Source organism: Physella acuta, unplaced genomic scaffold, assembly GCF_028476545.2.
Source record: "Physella acuta isolate Inbredline_101_S28 unplaced genomic scaffold, ASM2847654v3 ptg000773l, whole genome shotgun sequence".
Lineage (NCBI taxonomy): Eukaryota > Metazoa > Mollusca > Gastropoda > Physidae > Physella > Physella acuta.
This window is the reverse complement of record NW_026732291.1, coordinates 120909-139197: the sequence shown is the minus strand read 5'-3', so window position 1 is coordinate 139197 and position 18289 is coordinate 120909. Positions and strand designations below refer to the sequence as shown.

General features: G+C 36.5%; 1 protein-coding gene across 1 annotated transcript in view; it reads left to right on the top strand.

The window, feature by feature from the left end:
- LOC131950586 (uncharacterized) overlaps nucleotides 1-18289 on the top strand; it is a 32432-nt gene that overhangs the window by 4144 nt on the left and 9999 nt on the right. The window contains exons 3-4 of the mRNA XM_059312807.1: nucleotides 743-1012; nucleotides 2003-2201. Coding sequence (XP_059168790.1) covers nucleotides 743-1012; nucleotides 2003-2201 — 469 coding nt within the window. The remainder of the gene's footprint in view (nucleotides 1-742; nucleotides 1013-2002; nucleotides 2202-18289) is intronic.

The following is an 18289-nucleotide window of genomic DNA, read 5'->3' as shown; positions in this document are numbered from 1 at the left end:
TTTCTTGACCTCGGCATATGAGGGGATAGTGTGGTCAGCACTAGTCAGGTACCTTTTAGAGCTGAATGGACTCAGAGACGTCCTACAGTCGTAAGTCCTAACTGAGATCTGAACTCTTGACCATTGGGCTAACAGCCAAACGATCTAGCATTTGACCACCCCAAAAGAAAATTAATAAAACCAGCTTACATCTTTTAAATAAAACAAAAATATAGCCTTGCATTTGCTATGTAATATCGTCAACTTAAGTTGGTGGTATAACATCCTAGCCTCGTATTTGCTATGTAATATCGATGATACAACATTGCAGTCTTGTATTTTCTATGTAATATCGATGCCTTAAATTGGTCATACAACATTGCAGTCTTGTATTTTCTATGTAATATCGATGCCTTAAATTGGTGATACAACATTGCAGTTTTGTATTAGCAATTTAATATCGATGCCTTATGATGGTAATGTAACATTATAGCCTTGTATTTGCTATGTAATATCGATGATACAACATTGCAGTCTTGTATTTGCTATGTAATATCGATGCCTTGAATTGGTGATACAACATTGCAGTTTTGTATTAGCTGTGTAATATCGATGCCTTATGATGGTGATGTAACATTATAGCCTTGTATTTGCTATGTAATTTCGATGCCTTATGTTGGAGATACAACATTGTAGCCTTGTGTCAGCTATGTATTATCGATGCCTTATGTTATTGATCTAACACCGATGTCTTACCTTGCAGCTGATGGTACCACGGTCCAGCAATGCCGCTGTAGTTCGTCTGTTACCTGTGGCTCGCAACCACTCATCAACCCCACTGTCGCGCCTACAACAGCAACCACAGCTACCACCACCACACCCACAACTACCACAACTCCAACTACTACTACAACCACCACACCAACGACCACCACAACCACCACCACAACCACCACCACACCGACTACAACAACTACCACCCCAACAACGACCACCACGACAACCACACCAACAACCACAGTACCACCTTCACGTGAGTGTATATCACATTTTTTTCTATGTAACATTTTTATTTAATTGTAAACCTGTTTTCCAATTCTTACAAAAGCTCGAACTCTTTGCAAATAAAAGGAGTAAAAAATGTATAATATAGACAAAAAAAGTAAATTAAAGATTCCTCGTTAGACCTAGCAATCCAAAGAGCTGATGAAGTAGAGTTTATGTTTCTTGACCTCGGCAAATTAAGGTATATTGTAGTCAGCACTATGCACAGCCGCCTTTGCTTTTCCTAACGTGAGTTAGGTACCCATCAGAGCGGGGTGGACTCAGGGACTTTTCACTAACTTGAACCCGGATTCGAACTCGAGACTTTCCGATTAGCAGTCGAGCTTTCTACCGCTAAGCCAAGCTGTCCCAAATAACATAGACATAATACTTTAGAATTGTTTTTCTAGCAGACAATTTTTGTTTACTTCTATAAGAATAAAATGTAGGGTTAAAAAAACAATGTGAATTGTATTAATATATATATATATATATATATATATATATATATATATATATATATATATATATATATATATATATATATATATATATATATATATATACATATATATATATATATATATCGCTTATTACTACCTTGAGAGGGGTCGGCGTGGTCGAGTCGGTAAAGCTCATGGTTCGAACCCTCGGGCAGATGAGGCTCGTTAGCTCTGGACAGCCGCTCTTCTTGGAGAGACAACTCCAAAATCAAACAACTTCTGCCTTGTAGTTTGTTCTTGGTTGGACAAAGGCTATGGAAGCAAATCCACATAGAAAAGCAGGCTGAAATTGGAGTCAATGGCCTCAATGGCGCATAAACTTTATTGTGATGGAGGCGTGGTTGAGTCGGCAAAAGCTCATGGTTAATAAATTCGAAAAAAAAAGTCTCAAGTTCAAACCCTCTGGCAGATAAGGCTCGATCCCCTCCGATACTAAAAATTAAGAACGAATGCCTGTTAACAAATTGTTTTACCAGTGTGCCAGTCAGGGTTCCGACTCCTCAACGGTGTCCCCGTCAGCAACGACTGCATCTACGGTGGCATCGCCAACGTCACCTACAAAAACGGTACCGTCGTCTCCTGCAACGCTGTCCTGGCTACAGCCACAGTCAACGGCACCCTGAAGAAAACTTTTGTCACCACGTCAATATGTGGTCAGCTGATCGCCACAGGAACGTAAGTTTGACGAAGGTCATCTCATGTCTTTTAATACAGCTCATTGACAGCATAAAGCTTCGTTGCCAAACTGTAAGGTAGAGTTCGGCTGACACAACAATATATCGATGCATGAATCATTTGTTTACCCCATTTACGCATTTACTTAGAATAAAACTTTATAAGAAGACAATTAATTATAAAACTACTCTCTCTCTCTCTCTCTCTCTCTCTCTCTCTCTCTATATATATATATATATATATATATATATATATATATATATATATATATATATATATATATATATATATATATATATATATATACCACGACACGAAAAGGTTATGCTGAGTAAATAAGTAAATGAGTTGTAGAACACATTTGGCGCAATTCGTTTTTGTAAAATTAAGAGCGAGGTCATTTAGTATATCTTTGCTTCCTTTCAGTAACACTAACTTTTTAAACGTTAAAGATTTTAATGTCCATAAAACAAATACCCATTTTTTGTTAAATGCTTTGTTGGCAGGTTTGAGATTTCCATCGGCAACCAAAACTACCCCATCACAGCTCCTATATTCACAATAGTTAACGGTAAACAATTTGCATATTCTCACAGTTTCTAAGATGAATGTGGTTGCCAGTCTATATATTTAAGTTCAGCATTTTAAAAGTTTTAGTCATGGGCTTATACAGAAATGAGAAAAAATAAAACAAAAAAATAAAATAATGTAAGTGATCATAGTTACATTAGAGACAGTAAAAATTACAAGGCAATACCAAAATTATTTTTATCATTAACTCCAAAACGTTGATTTATTTTTAGTTATCATGAATGCTTATTTATTTGAGCTGTTACAAATAATTTTGTTTACTGTTATAAATTACTGAAAATACTAAAATTGATTTATTTGTGTAAACAATTAGTTATTTTTTTCGTTTAATTTTAATTTAACATAGAATTAATTTACAACCAACTTCTGAAATGATGCTGGCATTTAATGAAACATCAAACAGGCACCAACGGCATCGCGTATATCACCATCAACGACCGCTACATCAATCTGCTGAGTTACCTTGGGACATGTCAGACAACAGCTTGTGCTTACAATCCTGTCACAATGTCCGGTAAAGTGGACTTCAATGATTGTAAGGTCGTCAGTTGGGGAGCATCACAAGCAGGTTGGTGACGTTGGTAAACTAAACAACAGTAGAGCGTATATACACGTGATACACACATAATATATAGGCGTATACATTATATATATATATACTAGGCATGCTGCCCTGCTTCGCTTAGGTTTTCGAAAACATTGAGAATTTGAATGCTTAATTAATTCGCCCGAGGGTCGGTTTACGACCTCAGGAGTTATGAAGAGGTTCCTACGTGGACATTTTTTTTTCGATTTATAGCTCATATAAGGCGCCGGTCAGTCGAGGTCAGTTTTGACCCCCTCATCGTAGACTTTTCGGCCAACCGGCCCCCGTGTTCTGTCGCCCCAAGGCAAGATCCTGCCAAATGGGAAGTGCCCTATCGGGCACCCGACAACTTTCCTTTATATATTATAGAGATTAGCAAATTGCATAGATAAACAAAGATTTCAATAAAGTAATTAAGGCCTGAAATACTTTAGTATAGAAATGTATTATTTGAATAGATTCTAGATGTAGGTAAGGTCTACATCTGTGTAAGTCTAGTTTTTCCGTAGATCTAGATAATCTAGATCTAGATCTAGAATCTCTAGATTTAGATGATCTAGAATCTCTAGATCTAGATGATCTAGAATATCTAGATCTAGATGATCTAGAATATCTAGATCTAGAATATCTAGATCTAGAATCCTAATAGAATTTATTTTTTAAGTTTAGCCCGAGCAAAATTTTATTGTATAAATTTCATAGCGTACGTAGATTTAAATCAAATTTGAATGAAATAAAATAATAACCGTTTCACGTGAATTATAGGCCGATATATTTTAAAATGTACTTGTTTGAGAAAAATAATTTATGAAATAGTTATTGGTCAAAACGCAATGTGCTTTATTACACGCTGAACGATATTAGTGGCAAAGCAAAGAAATAACTAATTAGCTAAAAATCCGACACATTTAACATAACACAGGCACACACTGATTAAGTGACTTATATGATTCCGTTAAAAATCTGGCTATTCAATGGTCATTATGTTGTTTTTAAGTAATTTGTATTACTTTTACCGATAAAATTGTTTATATTTCATAGCATACGTCTGGATGATCTATAGATCTAGATTCTAGATCTAAATCAAATTGGAAGGAAGTAATTCCTTTCTATATAGTCTAAAATCAGAAGATTCACATATAAAAATAGTAAATAACCAAGTTTGACTTGGTGTGTCTCGAATCCGCACCACCTGCGTGGTATTAAGTACACTATCATTTCAGCTATTTAGGCACCTTTTAACACGTTTTTCTTAACTCAGCTTCGCGTTTATTTGTTTGTTTGTTTGGATGTTTTTTGTTAAAATTGACATCGAAAATTAGCCCGCTTCTGATTGCTCTAGAGATCTGAAATTTGGAATGCAGGCTATTTTCGCCTAACAATTTCAGATGCAATCATAAAAACTAGCAATTAGAGACCTAAATTAGCTTAATTAAATTACGCCCCAAGGACCATAAAATTGAGGACATGATTTCTAAAGATACCGACAAGACTGGAGGCCTATTGACACAGTTACTTCGGCCCCAATCGATGTGAGCGCGCTGGCCGTGATCGTATAGTGGTTAGTACTTCGCGTTGTGGCCACGACAACCCAGGTTCGAATCCTGGTCACGGCATGTAGGCTTAATTAAATTACGCCCTTTCTCGCTCAAGATTTTTAGTCCGTGTATTTAAAAAAAACGTGGGTCGGGCAGATGGGTCGGGAAATTTGATGGTGAACGTACCCACGTTTTTTGTCATCACGAGGAAGCACAAAATCTACGAGCAGTCATTGGTAGATCCCCTAGGGTCGGAAGAAAAATTTATTTTCTACTTTTTAGTCCACAAGAAAAACTTGTTTTTTTAAAAAGTTTTTTTAAGTATTTTATTACAACATGGAGAATGAAAGACGTATTTTAAAATCTTAACTTACGCGAATATGCCTATTCTTTCAAATTATTTTTTTTATCCCAGATTAGCCAGTTCCAAACAAAGATTTTGTATAAAATAATTAAGTCTTGAAATAGTTTAGTGCTAATATAGAAATTGATTTTTGGAATAGATTCTAGAGTAGTTAGAGTCTAAATCTAGATCTTAGCGTCTACGTCTAGTTATTGCGTAGTTTTAGATCTAGTCTAGATCTACAATCGAGAATCTCTAGATCTAGAATCCAAATAAATAAAATAAATTTTATGAGTTTAGGCCGGAAAAATTGTATTGTATACATTTCATAGTGTACGTAGATCTAAATCAAATTTGAATGAAATAGTTCATTTCTTGTTATTCTAAACACGGTATATGACGTCATTATTTAATGTATAAACATTAGTGACGTCACAGTTTTATGCGTTCTTTTTCACGTCTATTAATGCTTTTCCTGTTGCATAATAAAAAAATGTTTTTCTACATTCGAATACGCCTTTATTTTTTATTCTTCTTCTTTAAATAAAATTGTGGTTATACATTTAAAACATCTAACATATTATTTTCAACAAAAGTCCGTATGAAGGTATCCATATATCGCTGCCGATTCTGACGTGATGTCCGGCGAAAATATTTTGCGGACAGAGAGAGGGAGAGAGAGTGAGAGAGAGAGAGAGAGAGAGAAGAGCGCACATGGCCTTTTATATATTAGGATACCGAATATAGAGAAAAAACAAATCCCGAATTAGAATTTTTTTCCGCAGAAACCTCCCCAGAAATATTCACAACTTCCCAAAGTTTCAAGGCGTTGTGATGAGAGGTGTAGTAATACATAAAAGACAAACACACAGACACACATACATTGCTTTATATATATATATATATATATATATATATATATATATATATATATATATATATATATATATATATATATATATATATATATATATATATATATATATATATAAAATACATTGGACTATACATTGATCCACCACGCCCACACAGTCAACTACTTTAGGTGGCGTAATCTGATATTTGGGTTTAAGGAAAGGATTGGGGATAACTGACTGGAGGGGGAGGGATAATATACGCTTTTGGTTTGTTTTTATATTGAATTTTTTTTTCTTTACTACGGTACCCATTTTTTAAAATGTATTTAGTTTGATTAGTTGTAAAAATTATTGTTAAACAAACAGATATGTAATTAATTAACATTATTCACTTTAATTTAACTATACAGCTTCTATACAATTTGTTTCCCTCAATGCCTCACCTGACCTCTAACATCCGGTACCTTACCCAGGTAAACTCGTGGCGTCCGGGCTATACGAGGCGGCGATCAGGTTCTCCCCCCTGGGGTGTACCAATCTACCCAACCTGTTTGGTGCCGGCACAACCCTCTGTTTCGCCACCGCCAGCGGCCAGAACCTATACTGCTCGGTGAGTATTTCACAATGTGTGTATTATACTATCTACATCTGTACAGTGTTTCTTCCAGACTTTTTTCTCCGGGGGGGGGGGGGGGTCAACATTTTTCAGGGGGGGGGGGTGACACTAGTAAAAATGTATAATTTCCATCACGTTCGGGGGGGGGGGGGGGGTTAGACATTCTTCCTATGGGGGGGGGGGGGGAGGCAAAGAGATGCCTGGAACAAACTCTGCATCAGTCCATTCTGACCATTGTTTCCTTTTTCATTCAATCAAGCAAACAATAGAACCTATAGATCTGTGTCTATCAAGCAATAAAATCTATAGATCTATGTCTATCTTCTAACATATAAGTTTGAACATCAATTTTAAAAATTACGCCGCTATCTAGTTGTTTTGTTTTCTACTTATCAACAATTCATAATTTGTGAATTCGACACTACCCCACCGCCCTGCCTCCCCCTCCCCCACCTCCACCCCCAGCCCCCATTCCATCCCGCCCAGTGAAAGCAGCCGTTTACGGACGACAATGAAAATAACAAGCAGAACTTTTAATCTCCCCTTAGTTTCAAATCTTTAAAAACTAAATTATCTGCCCCTAATAACCGTCACTTATTCGAACCGAACCGACTCTACTATTGTAAACATTCGGGTTGAACCACAGCTAACCTGACAGGTGGGGATGACAGTGGTAGCTAAGCTGCGTTGCCTTGTATGGTCCCCATGTAGAAAATTATATATATATATATATATATATATATATATATATATATATATATATATATATATATATATATATATATATATTGTCCTAAGCTTTTACAAACACGTTAAATACTGAAAAAGAGAGCATTGTGACTAAAAAAATATTTGATTATCATGTTTTTTACGCATACATTTTTGACTTCCCCATTCCAATTTTTATCGACCTCAGGGTGACAACGGAGCTCCCGTCTACTGCAAGGCCCCTAGCAACGGTGAATGGATCCTTCTGGGCAGCGTTGCTATGCAATTAGTGTGTAACGGATCAAACGAGATCAAGGTCATCCCATTCCCTGGCTAGATCGCTCACAGCTTGATTCAGCCGTGAAGAAATTATAAAACATTTTTCAAGGTCATCAACCCTTTTATTATGCAAGTTGAGGTTAAAAAAAATTGAAAAAAAAAAAAGAAAAGTTACCAACCATGATGTTTTACAAGTTCAGATTGAAGTGAATTAAAGTCTGAAATATGCTAAAATTGTCAAGAAAAAATACTTCAATTTGTATAAAAAGCGTATATTACTTTTTCAAAAGTAACTGGCTCCCTTCAAACATGTGTTAGAGTTAGAGCTTTTTCACCATAAGGGCTACACACATTACAGCGGTGAGATATGGGAATATTTAATGTATGATTAAAGTAAAAATAAAACTTGCCTTTTCAAACCGGGCGGTCTATAGGGCAGGTGAAGTAGAGTTCACCAATTTCTGTGACTTCGGCATATGAAGAGATAGTGTAGTCAGCACTATGCCCAACCGCCTTTACTTTCCCTAACGTGAGTTAGGTACCCATCAGAGTTGGGTGGACTCTGGGACGGTCTACTGACTTGAACCCGGATTCGAACTCGAGACTTTCGGGTTAGCAGTCTAGCTCTCTACCGCTAGGGGTGGGGAAATTATTACGTCACATGTCGAGTGAGCTGGATTTAAAATAAATAAAGTTTTAAAGTAGAGGAAAGGCGGTGGAGAGATGTAGCTGTATCCCTTGGCTACCCATCAGAGGGGAGGAGGGGGTGGGCTCACAAGATCAATTCATAAGTAAGTCAAGTCGGTGCCGGATATAGAATCAGGATAAATTACACACCTATACAATGAAAAAATGTCATTGATATTACACTCGCCTTGAGCAGTGTTTCTTCCAGACTTTTTTCTCCGGGGGGGGGGGGGGGGGGGGCACATGAAATTTTCGGGGCGCGGACACTGTTAAAAGTATTCATTCGGGGGGGGGGAGGTAGACTTTCTACGGGGAGGGGGGGGGGGCGAAGAGATGCATGGAAGAAACTCTGGCCTTGAGTCACGAGACAAGGAATAGCCTAACTGATAGCCTACCTACTATCATGAGCGCCAATATATGGAGCGGTTTCTTTATGTGTTGTAGAAAATAGAAATAAAACAAACTTTGAAATTTAATTATAAATCCGCTTGCTAAATGGGGCAGCTCGCACTTTAATTAAGTTTCAATAGATTAGAACAACATTGCTTGATTGGCAGCCTTGAAGTTGTATTTACACAAGGTCAGTTTGTAAACTTCGGAGAGTGAAGAGTTCTGTCTTTACTGCTCCAGGTTCTTAAATTAAAGTTTTAAAAATGTCAAGGGAGATACTGGTAGAAATGTCTTCGTAAGTGAAGAGTGGAGAAATGTTAAAAAATGACTGCGTAAATCGTGTTGCTCTCTAGGCTGATAAAACATGCAATTAGGATTTTATGGGACAGTGTGGTTTAGTGGTAGACCATACGACTGCTTACCCGAAAGTCTCGAGTTCAGATCCGGGTTAATGTCCGTAGAACGTCACTGAATCGAACCAGCTGTATGGGTGCTTGGCTCATGTTAAGGCATAGTGCTGACCCCACTATTCCTTCATATGCCAAGGTCACTGAAACAGGTGAACTCTACTTCAGCTGTGCCATTGACCATCAAGTTCGAAAGGGAACTTTATTTTTAATTAAGATCTAAAATACTTTTTTTTTTGTTAAATGATCTCAACGGCAGTAATCATTATCTACTTTTTGCAGTTTCTTTCATGCATCTCATGAAGGAGGGCGACGCCCTTTCCCCCAAGGCTTGTCCACCCCCATCCCTTCTCCCTTTCAAGAGAATGTATTAGTTATATAAATAATATATATTTCAACCCCCCCCCCCCACCCGAAGAGATACCTGGAAGAAACTCTGTGGGCAGCTCAGTCCCGTCTGATGTTGCCCTTATGGACATAGATGGCGTGGCAAATGTATTGATGTTACGTTATTGTTGATTGTTACAATGATAGTTGCTAGGTACGCAAAGATCGGATTCCTTTCATGCTATACCAGCACTACTGCACTATTCAACACATCAACATGAAACTTCATTCCCTTCTCTCTCACAGTGAGCTATATTTAGACGTTAAACATCACCCCCCCCTCCCCTTCAATTGAATAGGATTTGAACGTCACGGTCGAGGGTCTCCGTGGCTAAACACAGATCTTGATACGCCCACCAGAGCCCTACAGATCCGACGTCAACACCCCAATAACCCATGCACGCCCTCTCCAATAGCCCTTCATACCCAGTTGTCAAAAGAAACTATAAGCACTTCAGTTCTCTTTAAATAAAGCGACATTACCATATAATTTTCTTCGCGAAATTTCCAAGCAAAATGTGACAAAATCTGCGACAAAATTATGATATTATTTGAATTTGTTGGCTGAATTTGTTTAAACAAAAATCTGTCAAGTTGGGTGTATTCAGTATGCTGGGGAGGGGGGGGGGGGGAGGGCGGAGGCTACATTGCTTCATAATTCTACACTTTGAGATGGGGTACTGTGGGTATTTTTCTCATGCCACGGTCCTTACCCACTGCTGTTTACTACTTTGTTGGAGTGTTATCTTTCTGACTAATTACTGCGACATATAGTGTTAACTTTCTGACTAATTACTGCGACATATAGTGTTAACTTTCTAACTACTGCGACATACAGTGTTAACTTCTTGGTTTCCTGATCACTACGACATGCAATGACAACCTTCTAACTTACTAGTTACTACGAAAGCTAGTCGTTTCCATCGTTTAGAATAATATTAGAATGGAATGAATACGAGAATGTGTTTCAGAAGCTATACATTTTTAATAGAATAAAAAAAAAACAAGGATATAGTTAGAGCTAAAGTTAAACTATATTAACACTTCTTACTTCGCTATACAACGCTCTAAAGGCTAAACTCTTTATAAACGCGTCAAAGCTCAGTATTCGACCCCTCTAAACATGATTTTAAACTTTACTTTAGTAGTAACGTACCGCTTTATACAACGCCTCTAAAGATGAGGCTAAACCGTAAATTAGCGCCTCGCCTCGCTATACATCGCTCAAAAGTTGAGGTTAAACTCTACTTTAGCTCGACTTACGTCTTTCTACAACGTCTCTAAAGATGACGTTACACTCTACATGGGCGTCTCACCTCGCTATACAACGCGTCTGTCTGTGTTTACCTTGCAAGCAGCGTTACCTAATTCTGTCTGCTATTCAAGGCGGTATGGGCCTAAGCCCGTTAGCAAACACAACTTTCTCATATAACTCGTATGTATATGACGTACCCACATGTAAAAAAAGGGGCGTATTTCATCATTTACAGCACGGCTACCCTAAGTGTTTGATACAACTAAACAGCACGAAATGGAGTCTTTTAGCTAAGTGTTTGACAAGGAAAAAAAAATTTAAAAAAGAAAAGAAATTTTTTATTAATTGAATTATTGTTGACCTTCGTTTAATTTTTAAAGTTGGGTGAAATCTAGAACAGCTAAATCTAATTAGTTAAAAGAATCTTATTTTAAAAAAGAAAAGTTGAGAATTTTTTTGTGAAAATAAAAATTAAGCTTTAGTGCCTTACTGCCTTTTACTCTGTCAGTCTGGAATGCAAGGTTTCCTTCAGACAATTTAACCTGGAGTGGGTGTGGTGTGGGTGGGGTATTGTACATATTTTATTCTTAAATTATATTTTCCTATTTCCTCAAGGGGGTGGGCGGATACATTGAAAACACATTGAAAACACCGTTAGAGTTTAAACGTTAGCGGACCCTCTGACCCAAACATAAGACAGGACGTCCTATGCAAGTGAATATATATATATATATATATATATATATATATATATATATATATATATATATATATATATATATATATCATGAATATAAATGAATTAAATACTAATCCCACCCGCCTTTTCCTTCCCAAAGTCTGGTACCCATTAGTGCTGTGTTTACTCAAAGAAAACTCCAACCCAACCATTTAATGCCCTTAACTAAAACTCTTCTCATTATGACCGCATAGAGTCTAGAGAATATATCCTGTTATTTGGTACGTCCCCATGAAAAAAAACAAAACTTTCACTTTCATTATAATTCGCTGCACACCCTCAAGGCTTAGGATCGAATCCACCCGACGCACACAGTTCCTCGTTAACCACACACCTGTACAATGGGCTGTAACATAAAGGATGATCCGGCTCTAAGATGTTTGTTCAGATCTACGGTCGCTTTGGGTCTCTTCTTTATCTCCCTGGCAGATCCTGTTTCACAAGCCTGTATCATCGATGTTGTTTTTCTTATGGATGTTTATACGGATGTCGTTTAGTGCATGGGCACACATATACGAACATCACACACACTCACGCACATAACTTTTACAGATATAGACACGCACACACACACACACACATAAACAGACATGTACACCTTTTCACACACTGTCACGAAAAAACATAAAACAAACGCACACAAACGCAAACACAAAGAAAAAAAACCCGATTTCGAGTAGGCAAGAAACGAAGCTGACCTAATTAACACAGACCAACTTGACCTTGAATGAACGACTTAATTAAACAAACCTTGAAAAGACGAACCAAGTCCAGTTAAAACATGGGTAGCGAACAGTCAGAAGGATGGGATATGGGTAAACATGGGATCACCCCAGACTTTTAAATCAACAATCGGGAAAACCCTCCGTCTTTTTGATGGACTGTGGGAAGTGCTGTGGGAGGTGCAATCCTAGTTTTGAAGTGGGTATGGAATAATATTGAATTTAGCAGCAGGAGTCTGATACATTTTATATATATATATATATATATATATATATATATATATATATATATATATATATATATATATATATATATATATATATATATATATATATATATATATATATATATATATATATATATATAAAATATGTTGGGAGACAAAGATTTTCTCCTTCATGAACCAAAGAGAAACGCGACCATACGTGATACGTGGGGGAGGGGGATGGGATAGCCTAGAGACGAGACAAATATTAATAATTTCCGGTGAGTCATACACCACAGCATAACAACACTGTATCATCCCAACCAGTGGCGTCGCTAGGTCGGGTGTCACCCGGTGCGGCACTTCGTGGTGTCACCCCCACCCCTCAAGAATATATTCATACACACACACACATATATATATATATATATATATATATATATATATATATATATATATATATATATATATATATATATATATATATATATATATATATATTTATATATGTTTGTGTTTGTGTGTATGTGTATGTGTAATGTTGTCGTACTACGTCTGCCTAAAAAGCATTTTTCTTCTGTACATTTGGCAATTTTTTGCCTTGGTGTCACCCCCCCCTCTAAATGGTGTCACCCAGTCCTACTCGCTCGTGTCCGAGATTCGAACTCGAGACTTCCGGCTAGCAGTCGTTAGCTCTACCAACCGACCACTCTACCAAGCCGTCCCACATATTATCGTTTTATTTTTAAAAAAAAACCAATCCAAGCGTAGCATAAACAAAACTTGTCTTGGTCTATATTTAGAAATGGGCAAGTCCGCTTCGTGATTCCAATTTTAAAAAAAATTGAATTTCATTTAAAACTACACGATATTGTGCTGCAAGACCACACCCCAACATGCATGATAATGTGTGGTTCGACCACGCCCCAACATGCATGATACTTGTGGACCTAGCACGCCCTAAGTTGTAGACATTGCGACGCCTTCATGCAAAAAATAACCCATCGTCCAAAAATTAATTGCTAATTTTTTAGGGTTTGAATTTTGACATTTATTTCACTTCGTTTTTGATTATTTTAATTCGCTGTGTCAAGCCTTAAGTCTATTTAGACCGCGGTAGAATAAATAATTAAACTGCAAGGTATACCGCCTTAAAATAAATGCTGTAAGTTAATCCAATACACACACAGGGGGGGGGGCGGTATCATATTCAATGTAGAAACAACAAATTTAGTCTCTGAAATAAGAGGACAGTAAACTGGTTAAGAGGTCAGTCCACAGGTTAAGAGGTCAGTCAATAGGTTAAGAGGTCAGTCAATAGGTTAACAAACGAGAGCCTAACCCAAGTCAATGAACCGTGACGCGTTCGCTGCTGGATACAAGAATTCTATTTTTAGATTCCACCCGTGACAGCCCCCGCCCATTCACGTGGTGAGGAAGTGTTTATTTATAGTTCCGGCCGGTCACGTGACTGCCGGTTAATTAACGCGCGGTGCCGGGTACAAATAGGGGCGGGTGGAAACTTGGACCGGACAGAGCTCTAGAAGCCGTAGGTGAAAGACATTTAGTCACATTTAGTCATATTTAGTCAAGTTGTTAGTCACATTTTTTACGTCAAGGATTTTGGATACTTTTATTTTTGTGTGAAATTAAAAGAAAGAAATTTTAACCAAGTTTAAATCAGAACCAAGATAAAAGGAATTACCTAAATAGTGAGTATAACGTTGCCATTGTTTTTTTATGAACTTTTGGTAAAATGTGCTAATGACTGATAGTGTTAATTAAGCACTTTTTGTAATTTTTGAAGTAAAAATATAAGTGAATGTAGGTCTTAGAATATTGAAAACAATACTTGCAAAATGAATTTACTCAGAATTTATAATTTTCTCTGTATAGAAAACAAGTTACTCCTGGATTGTGAGCATTTAGACATACATATAATATTTATTTATTTATATACATTTAAAACTGCACATACAAATTAAATTTTCAAGACCTATTCTTACATTGTCAAAACTAATCTCCTATGGACAAGACTAACTCCCCTTGGAAAAGAATAATCAACCTAAATTACACTAACACCTCAGAGATAAGACTAATACACTAAGGACAAGATTAACCCCACATTGACAAGACTAATTCTGTAAGAACAAGACTAATCCAACATACACAAGAGTAATCCTCCATGAGCCAAACTATTCTACCATACACATGACTGATCCTAGTGGACGACTAATTCCCCATCGGGCTGATCCCTCGTGGTTAAGGGGATAGGCTCCCGAAAAAAACGGGGAAAAAAACTTTTTAATTAAAAAGCCTTTTACATTTATTTGCCTATGTATCAGTTAGGGTACTTAAGAAAAAATATTTGGATGTACCAGGGACTCTTCTGAAAATATGGTTGCCATGGAAACGGCGGCCATCTTGGAAAAAACTACCGATGTGGAGTTCTAAAATTTCCTAAAGTAACATATAAACCGCCCATATAATCATTGATCTTTATTGTACTAACACCAATAGAGTCAGCTGGCTAATTTTTGTTACCGAAAAACAGCTAGACATATTTTTTTCAAATTTTCAAAAAAAATTTAGGTGAAATTCCATTGAATTTAGCATTATTTTCCTTGGAATTTCGTCACACCAAATTTTGAAAATTAAAAAAAAATATTTCTAGAGTGATTTCTGTTACAAAAACTAGCCAGCTGACTCTATTAGCGTTAGTACAAGAAGGATCAATGGTTATATAGCCGATATATATGTTAGTTTATGAAATTTTAGAACTCCAGAAAAGGATGTTTTTTTCAAGATGGCCGCCGTTGCCATGGCAACCAAATTTTCAAAAGAGTCCCTGATGCATGGAAATATTTCCCTACAAGTACCCTAACTTAGATATACACAAATGAATCAATAAAAGCTTTTAATTAAGAAGTTGGTTTTTTCTGGAGCCTACCCCCTTAACACTAATCCACTATAAAAAAGACAAATTCCCCAATGGACCAGACTAATTTTTTGAACACGACTAATCTAACATGGACAAAACCAATAAACAAGGACAAGCCTAATTGCCTAAGTTCACCCCCTCCGTGTACAAAATCCTTGGATTAAGTGCTGTTTACCATAGCTACGTCTCAATGTGTTTTTTAATTAATACTAATGTACCGCCCTTAACAAAATAAAGAGGAGAGAACTCAGGGGAGAGAACTCATTATCCCAAGATAAAAAATACATTCAAGTCTTCATGTGCATCACACATGCGTGTCATTCTTTTAGTGTTTGCTCGTGATGACCTAGACTTAGAGAACCTTAGCTCGACAACTTTTGATGTGTGGCTAGAACTAATTAAAACATGGAGCTTCAGTTTGTGTTAGATTAACATAATTAATGTTAACTGAATGCAATCAATTAGAAACATGTAACTATAGACTAACAATATAACGTTAACTTTAACTTTAGCGATTTTAAATTCTTACATGAATTAACTGAAAATGCATATTATATTTTTTTTTAAATACATATTACAATGATTATGATGAAAATTATTGTGAAATATATTAATTCTTCAGTTTCATAATAAAGCGATTTTCTAAAAAAAGTAATCGATAAATAGTTTACGTAACAAAAATCACACAGTGAATTCATTGTTTATATCAGAGCGAGATTAGTTAAGGCTTAAGTGCTTCAGTTTATACAGATTTTAATTATTTAGTGCAATCATTGTAAAACGCTTATGTCATTCACTACTCAAACAATATATTTATATTTATATTATTTCGTGTTTACCGAAAACCCTAACGTAAATTTTAAAAGAAAAAATATCACCATGAAAAAAATTGATATGAAAATTAGTCTGGTAGTTGCCCCATCTTTACATTTATAAATCTACATCAGCCGCTTAAGTTAAAACACTGTTTAAAATATTCCTCCGATTAATGCACGGTCAATATTTGCTATTATAAACTGAGTTGGGTGTACTGACTAAAAATTAGACTGAAAACGGAATCTATTATATCTACAATTGTAAGGACAGAATACGTGCTTAAGGGAAGGGTGAATAAATTTTCATCAAATTATTTAAATGTTTGATCAAATACAGGAGTGGTTGTTAACTTTTCGAAGATCTTTAACCATGACAGGGAGATAACTTTGGTTGTTAACTTTTAGAAGATCTCTACATATGGCAAGGATATAAGAGTGGTTGTTAACTTTTAAAAAAAAATCTTAAACCACGACAGGGAGATAAGTGTTTTGTCCCCTGCCAGTTTTTTGTCAAGTTAGATTGTGTTTGTCTTGGGGTATACAAAAACTATTTCAATGTTAAAATGTATATACTCATGAAAATGGAGTTTAGTTGTTCCACAAGGTGTCAAGGTGTATCTTTCAACACTTGATATTTTCAATATAATGAACATTATGATTAAATACACTGACAAATTAATTACCTGCGTATATTGATATGTGCTTTGAATGAACTAGATACTAAATCAAATCAATAACTTAAAATAGATGTAACTGATGAATTTAATTTTATCAAAAAAGTATTTTAAAGTAATACACAATATATATTATACTTTAACAGTGGCGTAACGAGGTCGGGTGTCACCCGGTGCGGCACTTAATGGTGTCACCCCCCAGAGGCGTAGCGACCCTTCCCGGGGACAAACTTTCAAATTTTCGATTTGCACCCCCCTCAAGTTTTTCTCTATATATTTTGCAATTTTTTGCCTTATTGTCACCCCTCTAAATGGTGTCACGCGGTGCGGTCCGCACCCCCCCCCCTCGCTACGCCTCTGAAGCTGGGTAAATGGTCTTGTTGCAATCGGGGAGAATGATATTGGGGTGGGATGCAGAGACCACAGCAATTATCTAAAACATTTATAAAACGGTATATTTATTAAACACTGCAAACAATTAATGCACAAGTTTAAAAAAATAGTTTAAGACTCCGATCGTGCAAGTAAATTATAGTCTAAATAATGTGTCAAAGCCTACGAAATTATAGTCTAAATAATGTGTCAAAGCCTACGACGACGTAGATCTACGTATTTTTTCTTTCAAGAAAAAAAAAAACCCACTCAAATAACCACGTTGCAATTAGATATTTAAATAACATCGAGTGTTTAATGTGCTCACTTGGTCAGGGGTGTTTGGCTCACGTTCCGCGCGACTTCGACAAGAGAAGGGAGGTGGGGAGGGGGGGGGTGTTATGGAAACACGTATAGTGTAAAGTTAAGTAAATGTAATATGACTTCACGTTGATTAGCCGAATTTACCCCTGGAGCAACCTCATCATAACCCCCAAGTATGTGTTTGGTACTGCTTGTTTGAGTTAAAAATAAAAATAACATAAGTCAATTTTAAATAGCTGTTCTTGCAATACGTATGCTATAAAGTTTCCCTTTCAAACCTGACGGTCTATGGGGCAAGTGAACTACAGTTTACTTGTTTCTGTGACCTCGGCATATCAAGAGATAGTGTGGTCAGCACTATGCCCAGCCACCTTTACTTACCATATCGTGAGTTAGGTACCCATCAGAGTTGGGTGGACTCAGGGACGGTCTACTGACTTGAACCCGGATTCGAACTCGAGACTTACAGGTTAGCAGTCCAGCTCTCTACCGATAGACGTATGCTATAGGCCGACAAATTAAAAAAAACCCGAACTTTTGATTGTAACTAACACATCAGTAAATGTGACACGTATAGCAAAACTAATCATATTATTAGAGCAAACTGTTTTTCAAATTGTGTATCATATATTTGTTGCTACACCATATTGT